Below are 16,324 nucleotides of genomic sequence, written 5' to 3'. Positions count from 1 at the left end.
TTCCAGTTGGTGACAATGAGCTTAAATTTACATTATAAAACGTCCTTGCACCGGTGTAAACACATAGTTGCCCTTATCTATGCCCGGCTCAAAAACATTCATTCATTCAACATTTATTCTACTTCCTAAGTTTGGGTTAGCCAGCGAGGTATGTGTTTGTAATTTTCATGTTTTAGTTTTTTTAATGTCTTTTACTATATTTCTAATTGTAATGTTTGTAAATGATTTTAGTTCGACGGAGGCTTTGGAGGCAGCAGTGGTGGAATTTACATATTCAAATGAAAGATTAATTAATCCATCAGTAAAATAACTCTTTATTGAACGCACAGGGAGGTGGTGTGATATGTTATTATTTTCAGTATAAATGTTTGGGCTCTTGGGGGCCCTCTGGTGGCCTCGGGGCCCTAAGCAGCTTCTTAGTCTGCTAACTACAGTTGACTACTACTGTACTTCAAATTTGTGCTTTAAGCTGGAGGAGTTTTTGTAAAGTTTTGGAAAATTTGAGATACTTTTGTAGATTTTTCGTCAATTTCGTACAAACCCACATTTTTATGAACTGTCTCTGTTTGTGGTTTTGGGCGTTTGCAGTGGATTAGGACCAGATTTGAAAAACAAACTAAGTACGTGTTCCAGCCCTACGCCTTAAGTTCTTTTCATTGTTTGTCTTTGTTCATTCTGTTTCGTGGGCGTGTCCCTGGGCCCCACCTTCAGCCGCCTCCCTCCATTTAAGAAGATTCGGGACACTTTACCTTTTAAGTATTTCAGATTCCTTTTGTCCCTGTTACTTAAAAAAATTACTTCTTACTCTTCTTACCATTTAATATCCTGTTTTTGTTACTTCCCCTGACTCTACATGAGCCGACTTGCGAAAACACGGATTGATCGACAAAATGGCGTCTTGAAAATAAACAATTATAGATTTTCAAACGCGCAAAAACAACTTAAGAGGTTAAATGAGAAAGAAACAACTACGACGTGGTTAAAAGCTCTGAAAAGTCCATTTTGAACAGGTCTGATTTAAAGCAAAAGTCAATTAAACACTCACTAATAATGAAAATATGAAACGAGCAGAAGCAAAACTTAAAGCTATAACTTAAATATCCCTAAACAAATCCAAACAGCGCAAAGCAAATGTTCTCTTTTATATTGAGATAACAGTTTTAGTCCATATCGTCCTGCCTTCATCATCTGTTCACCTGCAGATGGAAAGTAGCAGCAGCTAAATCTGGAACAAATCATCTTTTCTTTTGTGAGATTAATGACTTTGTACACGGTCCCTGACAAATAAAGAAAGAAAGAAACGTTCCTACTTGCAGCTGTTCTAGAATCCCCTAATTTATTTGAACGGAATCTTTTTTTCAAGCTAAATTTTAGTTTGTTTTCTTCCCTGACAGTTTCGACCGCTCACTAGCGCCTCACAGTGGTCACGTAATGTTGCTGTATCCGATTTAAACAGGTTTTGGCGCCGTCTTTCTACCGGTGGAGGCGGGACGACAGCGCCATCCGCAGTCCGAATTCTTCAGGACGGCGTTTCCGGTGTGTGAGAGTGAAAAGGCCCCCTCGTCCCGGTTTACAGTCCCGTCGGCGCGTTTCTGGGACTGAAAAAACAAACGAATGCATTAAAATAAATCGGAAATACGAAGCAGATGAACCTCATTGGACAAGTTGCCCTAAATTATCATTCAAACACTGTAAGTTTTCCTCGATTATTCCATCACGTGGCGTTAAACGGATTTATCTCGCTAAGAAATACCTCAACAACTGCAACAATGGCTTCATTTAGACCTCGAGACCTCGTTTAATGAAAAGATGAAGTAACTTTTTACAGATACAGACCGTAGATACTTTTGAGATGTTAAAGATCAGCTAGAAAAACGCTGCGTAAGTGTGCGCCGGGTGGAGTTTAGGTCAAAACATTCACCGCATAATAAATTACTCCCTTGTCTCCGGTGCGAAAACCCGACACTCTAAATGTATGAACTCTCCGTTACTTTGGCGTAATCACATATGAGACTCCGCGGTAAGCCTCAAGATTAAAAAGATTTGGAAATACACAGTAAATTATCGTCCACAGATCATAAGAACTCACATCTGATTGTATGGATTTAGATTAAAAACGATCCATTGTGCTTTTCAGTGCTCTATTGTTCTAATCTATGACACTCGTGGATTATTACGTTATAATTTGCGCATTTTAAAATCACAATATTCACCTAAAATAAGGGTGAGCAAACTTTTAAAGACACTCCGACGCTATAGGGTTAATACGCCCAAAGTTTGCCCATGTCTGATCTGAAACGACTTAATAAAAGAAACAAATCCGGAGCTGACGTCGCCCTAAACGTCATCACAACAAAACGCCGCATCCCGTCAGCGCCCCCCCATGGACAGCTGCACGTCACGCTAGCGAATTTTGAACTTAACGGTGCCAAATCCTACGTGTATCGCCGATTAAGAAAATAAGAAAATGAAACTGGAGGATGAAGTAAATACAGAGAAGTGGGCGTGTACCTTTGGTGGTGCAAACGTGGATTGATCGGCAAAATGGCGTCGGATTAGAGATTAAACTCAAACATGAATCAGTCCAAAAACAACTACAGAAGCTCAACGAGAATAAACGACTAGAACATGGTTAACATCTCAGAATAGGTCTGATTTAAACATATTTATAATGGAAAATAATCAGCACATCTCGTGGTTTTAATATATTTCACAGAACGCGGCACAAAGCAAACGACTTTTTATCCATCAAGACGCGTGCACAGTCGCAACCACATTCCTCCCCTTTCTCATCTTCTCAAAATCCCACTCATCAGCAACTTTTTAGTCTTGACAAAAAGTCGTTAAGAGCTGGCGCCGCGAAGAAACGGACATCGACAAAATGAAATCTCAGATCATTTACACAATTCATCCATTCTTAAAACGCCATTAAGTCGGAGTAAAACTGACAAACCCAAAACATTCGCTCTTATATTAACCAAAGCATTAGCATACGCGGAGTTAGCTTTAATTTGCTGCGCGTCTTGACGTTTGCGTACGTCATCACCCTCCGTTACGTCAAATACGATCACGGTAATTGCGTTACGTTGAATAAGTTTGTCTAATTCCTCAGTTTTCCACGTCAAAAGGACAAAAAGCGCGACTTTTTTGAACTTTTCTTCAGCGATAGAGGCTTAAAAGTGTGGAGCCAGCGCACAGATCTGATTCGTGATCATAGCTTTCACAAAGAAGTAGCTCTGCGCGAGTGTGACGTTGAGGCTAGTAGTTATAGCGGCTGCGTTCCGTGTTTGGGATTCCGACCGCGAGTATCATAGCGACCGAAGAGCCAATCCGGAGCGAGGTTCTTGAAGGTAACGCCCCTTCCCCTTTGCAACGCTGTCAATCAAACCTGTTGCTAACGCTAGCGGAGCGACGTCAAGGAAAGAAGGCAGCTGATTTGTGAGTTATTAACGAGTTATGGACACAATAGCGAAATAAAAACACCAGGATCACGTCGAGCGTGTTAATACGAACATTTTAAGACGATGAAGCTGGAAGTGCGCACATAATCACCTTTTATTTGGAACGCGACAGCTAGCAGGTTAGCTATGTCCGCTTATTTACACACATGGACATAATTGTTAGTAGCATCATTTTTTTAATAATTCTGTTGACGCCTGGTGGAAAAGTAATGTCTGACTTTCATTGGTTAAATTTCATAGAATTTTTATTTATTATTACTTTTGTCAGATTTAAGTTATTTCTGTGACTATTGTGTGTTTTTATTTCATGAACCACAGGGTAGCAACACGTGCGTATACAGTCAGAAGTGTTATTTAAAAAGAGTTTAAGGACAAGTTTGATATTTTCAGGGTGATATTTGTTAATTTTTCAACTCTTGGACGTTTTATTGATATTTATTCCATGTTTTAATTTTATTCCAGGTGCGTAAATGTAATTTTTTTTAACTAACGCACAGCTAAAACGTTCAATTTTCTGTGTACATAAGCCCTTTTGGGGGTTTTTGCCTCTCCCTGCACCTGCTTTTTATAAACTGTGTCCACTTTATTGTTGTTATAAATAAATAAATCAATAAATAACAGATCAGGATTCCGTTCACAGCGGACATTTTAAAGACATCGCACTAGAGAGAAATTTTAAATAGGAATCGCTAAATTAACCCAAGAATCGTGCATTATAGATGATGTTTGGGTCTCAGCTACAGGGTCAGCAGTTTGTTTGTTTTCCCCATAAAAAAGAAAGTATATTTTATAGTTTAAAGCAGAAATCCCCTCAAATTTTACTCCAGATTCACGTAATTCTTTGTGCATTCCAGCGTAAACAAACACCTTTCCGTAGCAAAACTAAGACCAAGGCGTTCGAAAACCCCCAAACGTTTTCCACGACGCCATCGCGACAACCCCGAGCTGTTTATTTCCAAATAGTTAAAAGCGGCTGCACTTGGCCTTTTTGAAGCTTACGCAACAACAGTTTAACGGCAGCGTCCTCGTCGGCATCCGCGTTTCCCGAGCTGCGGAGTTTAAAAGGCTTAGTTAACATGAATTTTTAAGCGAGAATTAATTCGTCTACACCCCGGTGATTTGGAGCGGCTTTATCCCTCCCCCCTCGCCGCTCCGTTCTCCCAGCAGACCCAGTGGCGTGATCACTTCTCATTTGATTCGTTTTGCCTGGCAGACGGCGGCTAAGCTCGGCGATACCATCTCCTTAAGAAGCCGACGAGTTGTCAGTAATGAAGGGAACGGCTTTGATCCGTCAACAAATAGGTCATTTACGCCGCGTCTGATTGCTAATGTGGGTTTTTTGTTTTGTTTTTTTTTGCTTCCCGTTTCTACATTCTCCAGCTGCTTTTGTCTTCACTAACCGAGATTTTTTTCCGCAAAATTAATTTCTTTTTTTATATATCGTGTCACGGTGAGCCTTTTCACAGTCCTGTCTTTTTATTTTTATTTTTTTCTGGAGCTGAAAGATGCTCAGTTGTTGAAATCACGTCTCCGCTGACAAACACAAGACTGATCGATTTTAACGGCGGCTCGGAGATACGTTTCTTTGACGTGTTTATATCGGTTCCATTATGTACATCCGTGTTTACGTGTGATTTATGAGCGCCGTGGTTATTATATCTGCTGGGAGGGCGTGTTCATGTTGGATTTTGTTTGTCGGTGTTAGAGCAGGAGGACCAGACTTTCATTATTCCAAACTGGGACAGACCTGGATTGGGACGGTTTGGTTCATATAAATATATTTGTGAAAACAGAGAAACTTCACGACCTGTGTCAGTCAGAATCTGAGGGACTTCTGTTCTCAACTATACTACTGTACTATACTACTTACTATACTATGCTACTATATGACTATACTATATTACTTATTTTCAAGCCTCTGTATTTTAGCTAAACTAATTACATTATGTTCCTCGCTCTAATGTTGGCGAGATCAGATTTGTCCAAAAAAATAGGGACTAGGGTTTAGTCCTGGTTTAGACCTGTTTTAGACCTGGTTTAGACCTGATTTAGACCTGGTTTAGACCTGGTTTAGACCTGGTTTAGACCTGGTCTAGTCCTGATTTAGTCCTGATTTAGTCCTGGTTTAGACCTGGTTTAGACCTGATTTAGACCTGGTTTAGACCTGGTTTAGACCTGGTTTAGACCTGGTCTAGTCCTGATTTAGTCCTGGTTTAGTCCTGGTTTAGACCTGATTTAGACCTGGTTTAGACCTGGTTTAGACCTGATTTAGACCTGGTTTAGTCCTGGTTTAGACCTGGTTTAGACCTGGTTTAGACCTTAACCAACCACAGGAGAATTCATTTAAATCTCTTTTTATTCCTGAATATTAGTCCACATAAACAACGCTCCGAGCACCAGAGCGTAGTAATAATAATAATAATAATAATAATAATAATAATAATAATAATATCCAACAGTTGATGCACGAGCCTCCGAGAAACAAACAGGACGAGTGTGAATCTGCCGTCAATCCTCCTTTCATTCTGGGAGCGAGCGCTAATTGGCTGGAATGAGCTCGCTAACACGCAACACTGAGCCTATCCTCCCCTTAAGCACGGGAAGACTTCGGGAAACCGGGTTGGGAAAAATCGCGAGGGCGGGGAAAACCCAAATGGAATTACAGGAGAGAGCTATCACTCGCTAACTGGTGAGGATTTACACGGCACTGCCAAGGCCCGACGGATGGGAGTAATTCATTTTCATGCACGGCTTCTGTCCCTACGGCCGCCGTGTGGAGGAGGACGCGGAGCAAGAACTGGGGCGGGTGGAGTAAGGCCATGGGAGAGTGACGGAGACAGTTCATGTTTGATTTTTATTTATGTTTTATGCTTATTATTCTGAGACAGTCCAACACTCAAACGCCCCGTGTGATTTTTTTTCCCACGTATAAGCAGCTCTTGACGTCCAAAATACGTCCGCTGTGAGCCGTCGTTGTTAGCTTGATCGTCATAGCAAAACTACACGCTGCTGGGAGTTGGGAGGAGCGCTTAATTACGATGTTGGGAATGTAAAAAGTAAGTGAGGAATAACTTGGGACATCTGCAAAACGTTTAAAATGAACTACCGTAAATTTCGGACTATAAGATGCTACTTTTGTCCCACGCTTTGAACCCTGTGGTCTATACAACGGTGCGGCTAATTTATAGATTTTTACTGGCCAAAGGGGGCGCACTCTAACTGTAAACACAAAAGTGAAACTGACGTGGGGAAAGATTATGCGCTGAAGAATACGCGAGTTTTGATTTTGAACTGTCATTTTGCGCATCATGCCACAGCCTCATCATGGAAAACACAGAAAGAAATGTGTCAAAGAAGGAAATAGAGCCACTGCACGTAAGTTTGACAATAAAAGAAGGAAATAGAGCCACTGCATGTAAGTTTGGCCATAAAAGAAGGAAATAGAGCCACTGCACATAAGTTTGACCATAAAAGAAGGAAATAGAGCCACTGCGCGTAAGTTTGACCATAAAAGAAGGAAATAGAGCCACTGTGCGTAAGTTTGGCAATAAAAGAAGGAAATAGAGCCACTGCGCGTATGTTTGACCAACAAAGAAGGAAATAGAGCCACTGCATGTAAGTTTGACCATAAAAGAAGGAAATAGAGCCACTGTGTGTCAGTTTGACCATAAAAGAAGGAAATAGAGCCACTGCGCGTAAGTTTGACCATAAAAGAAGGAAATAGAGCCACTGCATGTAAGTTTGACCATAAAAGAAGGAAATAGAGCCACTGCATGTAAGTTTGACAATAAAAGAAGGAAATAGAGCCACTGCACGTTGTTAGGCGTGTTCTATCAAAATGACGACTGGATTCGGTCAATTCAAATCTCAAAAGTTTATTTCCCTGACAGTTACAATCTAATACAGCACCCGGGGTCACATGATCTGTCCCTCGTATGTGCAGTAGGTGCTCTGTCTGCTTTTCCCTGGCCCCGGAAAAGAAAAATGCAACACGCAACATGAATATGCAAATATTATGTTGAGCAGGTTGACGCCTTGGTTCCTCCTTCCGGCCTCGTTCACCTCTCCCGCTGCACCGGTCTGTTTTTCGGCCTTGAGTCTCCTCCGGCTCCTTATCTCTGTAAAGGAGTATCCTGCAGAGCCCCCCTTTTTTATTTCTCGTAATTCAAAACACACAAAGTTTTCTTTAAAGAAGGACTGTTATAAGAAATGAATAGGTGTCAGGGTGTAGTGCTCGTTAGGCATTTTTCAAAAGGACACAACATTCAAAGGAATTCAGTATAAAAGATTGTGTTTATTTGACGACATTCAGAGGACACATGAGTTCCGTGTTTTGATATACATGTTTATATAATGCACCTAAAAAGCTTTATTCGGACTAATGTGCATTCAGTACTTTGAAGAAGCTTTAATACTTAGCATACCCTTCAACGTTAGCTTAGCATTAATGAGCCGATGGGGAACGGGAAGAACTTAGTCGATGTAAAAAGACGACAAAATCTTTCAGAGGAAGTAAAAGTGGACGACGGTGCTCTTGGTGCGGTTTTATTTTCTAAACCTGCAGGTGTGTTCATCCCGTGTTGGTGCAGAAAAAAAAAAGAAGTGTCTTAAATTAAAACAAAAAACAAAACAAAGTGCACTGTCTTTCTATGTAAATATGTGGCTTATATTCAGATTTTCTTTTAAAATTTTGCTGGTGCGTCTCAATCGTCTGAAACTCACGGTAGTTTTTTTTTTTTTTGGTCACATTTTTATACAGCGCACATTCACACACACATTCACACACACACCCACACACATTCACACACACATTCACACACACACCCACACACATTCACACACACATTCACACACACATTCACACACACATTCACGCACATTCATACACACATTCATACACACATTTACACACACACCCCTACACACATTCATGCACACATTCACACACACCCCCGCACACACATTCACACACACACCCCTACACACATTCACACACACCCCCACATACACACCCACACACACATTCACACACACCCCCGCACACACAATCATACACATATTCACACACACATTCGCACACATTCATACACACATTCATACACACATTCACACACACATTCACACACACATTCATACACACATTCACACACACATTCACACACCGTACGCCGCTCAACCAATCATGAGCGTCTGTCCACTGATCCGACGGTTGGCGGTTCGAATCCCGCTCTGGACCTAAAAACATCGTGAGTAGAGCGGTCACGTCCATCGACCCACAGGTTGGCGGTGCGATTCCAGCTCCCACTCACCACGTTTTTTGTGTCTTGGCGGCACGGTGACTGAGTGGCATCACTCATGTCTCACAGCAAGAAGGTTGGTTCGATCCCCGGGTCGCCCAGGCCTTTCTGTGTGGAGTTTTTCATGTTTCTCCTCGTGTCTGGATGGGTTTCCTCCGGGTACTCCGGTTTCCCCCATCAACCAAAACATGAACGCCCTTTGAGACAACTGTTGTTGTGATTTTGGGCGTTACAAAAATAAATGAATTGAATTGAATTGAACTGATGAATGCTGCTGTTGTGTCCTTGTGCAAGACACTTCACCCCCCTCGCCCTGAGTGTCTGTGTACTCTGGTGTATGAATAGGCGAGCGGTTCATTGAGGTGAAGCATTTTTGAGCCTCGCAGGTGGAAAAACGTTCTTTCTTTCACGTTAATTTCATTCAGTGTTGCCATAGCGAACATTTGGACGGTGATTTGGCATGTTTTTGTTTTATTTGTCTGTCTTGCCCAAGGACAGAAAATAGCCTCAAGGTTTGAATGAGCCGTTCAGGGCGGTTCATCTGGACGAACACATTTGCTAGGCTAACACACAGCTAACGGTTATCCCTTGGAAAACGTGTCTTGTTTGTGCCAAGTTGTGCCAGATTCTGGTTTGTTTGTTGGCATCCGTCTTTTACTGCTTTGTTGACTGTGTTAAGTTTTAGATGAAGAGGGATTTTGGAGATCTCGTTTAATCTGTGAGGAATCTGCAACGCAAACAACCGAGGAAGATATTCAAGCTGATGATCTGGTGTATGTCACAAAAATAAGATTCAAAGTAGTACAAAAGTTTAAAAAAAAGTGAGATTTTCGAGAAGGTTGCTTGAAATATATGGCTAAAGGTGCTATATTACACAAAATTGAGTCTTGTGAGCGTTAAACCGTGTTATGACGCCGTTTCCTCCTCAAAAACAGACCTGGAGTTGTGTTTTGCTTCATTTATATGTTTTTATAACCCTTTATTATTAGTTTGTCTGCATCTTTAAAGCTCAAAATGCTCTGTTCTGTTCTGTTAGCTTTGTTATGCTAATGTGCTACAGCAGTTTATGGGGTTTCCAGTTATAATCCAGCAATATTTTTCATTTCCTGTCCATAATGTCAATATGTTTTGGTCTCGTTGATAAAAACCTTTTAAAAGTCATGAGTGCTAAAGTACACGTAGTTGGCATCGTATCCAAAAAGTAGATAATACCATGAATTTTGGTGAAAATGTTTGGAGCTCAACAGTTCCAGTTCTGTAAGTAAAATTCCCATCAATTCCTTCCATAAACTTTCGTAAAAATCCAAATATTAAGAGCTCAAAACTATCCACGTGCTAACTAGCTACGTGCTAACTAATATCCACGGTTGTTCTAAGTCCAAAAAGCACATTTTAAACTAAAGAGTTGTCGAAATGCTTTAATATATTTTACTTTAACTTGAATGAAATATATAAAGTTTCAGAAACAGATTTTAAAGGTCTGATATTACACAAAATTAACTCTTGTGAGGTTTAAGTCATGTTACAATCCTGTTACCCACTCAAAAACAGACCTGGAGTTGTGTTTTGTTTCATTCCCACATGTTTGAGTCACACTTTATAATTAGTCTGTGACATCTCCAAAGCTCAAAACGCTCCGTTCCACCTTGTGATGTCATCAAGTGGTTGTTTTCAAGTGAACAGCTCCTTTTACCTTTAGTTCTGTAGAGAAACGTGGCAATTCTAGGTCTGAAATTATCCAAATAGAAACGAGTGAAGGTGTGTGGAGTTTAAAAACGCAGCGGAGCACTTCCTGTATTACCACATGATGACATCACACGGTGGAACAGAGTGGATTTTTTTCCTGTTTGAGAGAAGAACTCGTGAATGAACATGTGCGAACGAAACAAAATACGACTCCAGATCTGTTCGTGATGAGAAAACTAGCACAGATCAGAAAAAAAGCCCTTTAAATGTTTATTAAATTGATTCCGTGCTAACACTGTGACGCTAAGCTAACCCAAAGTTGTTTTTTTTATTATTATAATTTATTATTATTATTATTATTATTATTATTTTATGTATTTATTTTTATTATTATTTATGTATTTATTTATTTTTATTATTATTTTTTTACTTATTTTTTATTTTGTATTTATTTTTATTATGTATTTATTTATTATTTTTTTTATTTTTATTATTACTTATGTATTTATTTATTTATTTATTTATTTGATTTTTTTATTATTATTATTTTATTTATTTATTTATTTTTATTATTATTTATGTATTTATTTATTTTTATTATTTTTTTATTTTGTATTTATTTATTTTTATTATATATTTATTTATTTATTTTATTATTTTTTTTATTTTTTATTATTACTTATGTATTTATTTAGTTTATTTTTTATTATTATTTTTTATTTTTTTTATTAACCCAAAGTCTCAGAGAGGGTTCACGTTGCATTTAAATGTGTAACTTGTAGCGTTTAACTGTTTTCTGATGGCGTCTTGTGAGCGCGGGCCTGGAGCTGGTTAATTATAAGAGCTGTCAGTGGTAATTCAAGCAGATACGTACGGCGCATTCTGACACTCTCCTCTCCCCAAAGGAAAAACGTACACGGACTCACGCACACATAAATGGCATTAGCGGCGTGTTGTGACAGCTCTCCTCGCGATCGCAGCCATTTATTTGTGTTTGTGCGATGCCCAAAACACGTCCTGAGTGACACCGAAAATCCACAACGAGGACGAGGCTTGATGTCGAGTGTTTCCATGGCAGCTGAGATCGACGTGGACTGTATTAGGACAAATTAAGTAATTCAAAGTGTTTTACAGAATAAGGACATTAGAAACATAATATGAACGAATCAAAATGTGAAAACTCATTGTAAATTTAAGATGAAAAGAGAAAAGTGCAGAATAAACCCCTTTCAGTCACAGCAGCTAAACAGAACAGTTTGAGTCTGGATTTAAATATTGTCCAAGTCGAGGCCTGAGTCACATCTTCAGGAAGAATGTTCCAGGTTTGAACTGAACAAAACAAACACTGATTCAACAGGTTTAGACCCGGTTTGTCCCCGGTTTGTCCCAACTTAGTCCCGGTTTGGTCCCGGCTTAGTCCAAGTTTAGTCCTAGTTTAGCCCTGGTTCAGTCCCGGATCAGTCCTGTTTAGTCCTGGTTTAGTACTAGTTTAGATCCGGTTTGGTTCCGGCTTAGTCCCGGTTTAGTCCCGGTTTAGGACCGGTTTAGTCCTGGTTTAGATCTGGTTTAGTCCATGTTTAGTCCATGTTTAGTCCTGGTTTAGACCTGGTTTAGCCCTGGTTTAGTCCCAGTTTAGTCCCGGTTTAGACCTGGTTTAGACCTGGTTTAGTCCCAGTTTAGTCCCGGTTTAGACCTGGTTTAGCCCTGGTTTAGACCTGGTTTAGTCCCGGTTTAGACCTGGTTTAGACCTGGTTTAGTCCTGGTTTAGACCTGGTTTAGTCCATGTTTAGTCCATGTTTAGTCCTGGCTTAGATCTGGTTTAGTCCATGTTTAATCCTGGTTTAGACCCGGTTTGGTCCCGGTTTGTCCCAGCTTAGTCCCGGTTTGGTCCCGGCTTAGTCCAAGTTTAGTCCTGGTTTAGACCCGGTTCAGTCCCAGTTCAGTCCTGTTTAGTCCTGGTTTGCTCCTGCTTTAGTCCATATTTTGTCCTGGTTTAGACCTAGTTTAGACCCGGTTTGGTCATGGTCTCAGTCCCCGTTCAGTCCAGGTTTAGTCCTGGTTTAATCCTGATTTATTCCAAACATATTCCTTCACGTTTATGTCGGTGTCGGGAAAGTCTCAATAACTGAACGCCGTTTTCGTGGGTGAACCAGCTTCTGCGAGTGCGACGCTCATTTTAGGTGATGAAAATTAGTCAAATATATTTTTATTTTAATATTTCAAGATCACAATAATCTTCCAATTTAGAACTACAATTTTTAAAAAAAGAACACAAACAAAATACACTTTAATTAAACACTTACATAAAGGTTATTCAAAGGTATATTCTTTAAAATAAACCTCAAAACTAAATAATCTCACATTTTTAGCGACTCTACATGCTAACATGCTAACGCGCTAACACAGTGTCAAAACACCACTGCTTCTTGACGTTATTATTTTTGTTCCAGCTACTTTTTCCACCCCACTCTCTTCTCGTACAGTTTGTTACTACTTTCTACCAACTCCTTCCACGCGTTTCGTAATCCGCGCATCCTCCGTCCGCTGAGCTTTGTGGAAACGAACTCCGCGGACGTGTTCTATTGTAAGCACTTCCCCGTGTCACCACCACATAATGACAATAAGTGCGGCGGACGTTGACAGTGATTTTTTGCCTCTTCCGGTGGAGGGACAAACCAGGATGACACCTGTCTAATACGCTCTGTCCTTGCCTTGTCCTTGTTAGTTCCTCCAGCTATTTTCTCAGCAGGCTCGAATTCCCTGTGTCAAAAGTGCGACTAAATTGGTCAGACGAATGGTGAAAGATGGAGACAACGTTTTTTTTGTGGGGTTTTTGGAAGACTCTCGGGTTCACTCAAACTCTCAGGGGAATAGTCATTTATTCTAAAAAAGAAAAAATATAAAAATTTGTCCATTTGTGTACCGGGACAGAGTGTCCCGCGTACTACAATAAGTGTATGATTGAGTCATTTTACAGTATACGGGGTTGCCATGACGTTAATGGACGGAGATGGAATGCTTGAAAGCGCGGATGCTATTTCTGAATTTGGAAACGCGCTACCCCAAAATGAGTTCCAATTACACGGCCTAAATCATAGACCTAGCGGCGCACTCTGAGCCTTTTGGTTAGCTATCGAAGAACCAGAACGCCAAAAGTGTTTCTTACGCAACATCCTCTTTTCGGCTGTTTACAAGTTCATACCGCTATTAAATTAATATCATGTTTGCAACTCCGCGTGTGTTCTTGACCTTGTTTGTTGCCCCGTTCAGATTTCAAGCACAATTATTCCTGTTTATTTCCGTGTAATCGTCGGCGGCGGCGTTAGAGTCGGCTGCGCGCGTTAACCGCAGTAGGTCGTTGCGTTCTAGCATCCGGGCCTGTCAAAGTGCACGTCGTAGATTTATCGAAGGGGCTCGGGCAGACTGAAACTCAAACAGAACGCATATATACGGCTCCCCGCAGCAGCGCTAATGGAATATTTGAGTATGTTGTAGCCTGAAATGCCAAACCGTGATGGACAGGAGCGTGGGCGTACGGCGGCGGTGACCCGTGTTCAAGCAGCAAATAATGTGAAGAATCTAATGCGGTGGTAGCGGCGGAGGAGACAATAGGACGCACAATAGGTCTTTTTCAGTGGAGACGGTGCAAGTAAAGAGTGATGTAAGTTTCGTAAATGTTGAATGTGTTTTTAGGGGAAATGGCGGCACGTGTTTGAAAGTTTTAAATTGTTATTCATTAGATTTGACCGGGGTAATTGTCAAGTTTGGAACAGTCGTGTAAAAGCTGTAAAAAGACACATACAGTTGGAGTAATATTTGCAGTAGTTGTAGTATAGAAGTCGTTTATTGCTAAATAAATGAGTTGATTTAAGTGTGCGAAAGTAGTGTTAGTTGTTTGTATCAGAGGTACTAGTAGTAGGAGTAGTTGTACTAGTAGTAGTTGTACTAGTAGTAGTACTTGTACACGTAGTAGTAGCAGTTCTACTAGTAGCAGTAATAGTTGTACTTGTAGTAGTAGTAGTTGTTGTACTCGTAGTAGGAGTAATAGTTGAACTTGTAGTAGTAGTAGTTGTTGTAGTTGTACTTGTAGTAGTAGTAGTAGTTGTACGTGTAGTAGTTGCAGTTGTACTAGTAGCAGTAATAGTTGTACTTGTAGTAGTAGTAGTAGTTGTACTCATAGTAGTAGTAGTTGTACGTGTAGCAGTAGCAGTTATACTAGCAGTAGGAGTAGTAGTAGCTGTTGTATTAGTAGCAGTAGTAATAGTTGTAGTAGTAATAGTAGTAGTAGTAATTGTAATTCTAGTAGTAGTAGCAGTAGTAATAGTTGTAGTGGTAGTAATAGTTGTAGTAGTAGTAATAGTTGTACTAGCAGCAGTAGTAGCAGCAGCAGTAGCGGTAGTAGTAGTACTGCATATTGTTGACAATGCGGTGGTAGTGATGAGTTGTAGTCACAGTGCAGTGTTAAAACAATAAACATCAAACAAATCAACAGAATCAACACATCAGTAAAATAAAGACTCACAGGGCTAAGTGTTAAAATCCACTCTAAATAAATACGTTTTACTCCGTCCATTTTCTTCCACTTATGCCACGCCCAGAACATCTGTCTAGGGAGGGGCCCAGGAAGCATCCGGAACAGCTGCTCGTCTCAATGTGGAGCAGTGACTCTAGTCTGAGCTCTCCCTGTGTAATGAGCTTTATTTTAATACTTTTTAAATTAAATAATAAAACAAACATATTTTAACATATTTAACGTCCGTCTGTGGTTTGATAAAGTGACTCACGGTGTTTCCGTGTGTCCACAGATCCGCTCCGACCAGGACCAGGACATCTCCATCCGGTACAGCATCACCGGAGTGGGAGCCGACCAGCCGCCCAACGAAGTGTTCAGCATCGACCCCGTGCTCGGAAAAATGTTTGTGACCAAACCTCTGGACCGGGAACACCGCTCCTCCTACCACGTAAGAGACAACAAAAACACAGCACCTCCTACCACGTAAGAGACAACAAAAACAAAAACACAGCACCTCCTACCACGTAAGAGACAACAAAAACACAGCACCTCCTACCACGTAAGAGACAACAAAAACACAGCACCTCCTACCACGTAAGAGACAACAAAAACACTGCACCTCCTACCACGTAAGAGACACAACAACAAAAACACAGCACCTCCTACCACGTAAGAGACAACAAAAATAAAAAACACAGCTCCTCCTACCACGTAAGACACAACAAAAACAAAAACACAGCACCTCCTACCACGTAAGAGACAACAAAAACACAGCACCTCCTACCACGTAAGACACAACAAAAACACAGCACCTCCTACCACGTAAGAGACACCACAACAAAAACACAGCACCTCCTACCACGTAAGAGACAACAAAAACACTGCACCTCCTACCACGTAAGAGACAACAAAAACACAGCACCTCCTACCACGTAAGAGACACAACAAAAACAAAAACACTGCACCTCCTACCACGTAAGAGACAACAAAAACACAGCAGCTCCTACCACGTAAGAGACACAACAAAAACAAAAACACAGCAGCTCCTACCACGTAAGAGACAACAAAAACAAAAACACAGCACCTCCTACCACGTAAGACACAACAAAAATAAAAAACACAGCACCTCCTACCACGTAAGAGACACAGCAACAAAAACACAGCACCTCCTACCACGTAAGAGACACAACAAAAACAAAAACACAGCTCCTCCTACCACGTAAGAGACACAACAAAAACACAGCACCTCCTACCACGTAAGAGACATAACAACAAAAACACAGCACCTCCTACCACATAAGAGACAACAAAAACAAAAACACAGCACCTCCTACCACGTAAGAGACACAACAACAAAAACACAGCAC

The 16,324-nt window shown here is 40.6% G+C and overlaps 1 protein-coding gene across 2 annotated transcripts in view; it reads left to right on the top strand.

The window, feature by feature from the left end:
• The window catches only part of LOC117373074 (cadherin-4-like), a 535,276-nt gene that overhangs the window by 424,413 nt on the left and 94,539 nt on the right, over positions 1 to 16,324 (top strand). For both annotated transcript variants that reach the window (XM_055223000.1, XM_055223001.1), the window contains one exon: positions 15,250 to 15,405. In XM_055223000.1, the coding sequence (XP_055078975.1) occupies positions 15,250 to 15,405 (156 nt within the window). The remainder of the gene's footprint in view (positions 1 to 15,249; positions 15,406 to 16,324) is intronic.

This window comes from Periophthalmus magnuspinnatus, chromosome 7 (genome assembly GCF_009829125.3).
Source record: "Periophthalmus magnuspinnatus isolate fPerMag1 chromosome 7, fPerMag1.2.pri, whole genome shotgun sequence".
In the NCBI taxonomy this organism is placed as follows: Eukaryota; Metazoa; Chordata; class Actinopteri; order Gobiiformes; family Gobiidae; genus Periophthalmus; species Periophthalmus magnuspinnatus.
This window is presented reverse-complemented; position numbering and strand designations above follow the sequence as displayed.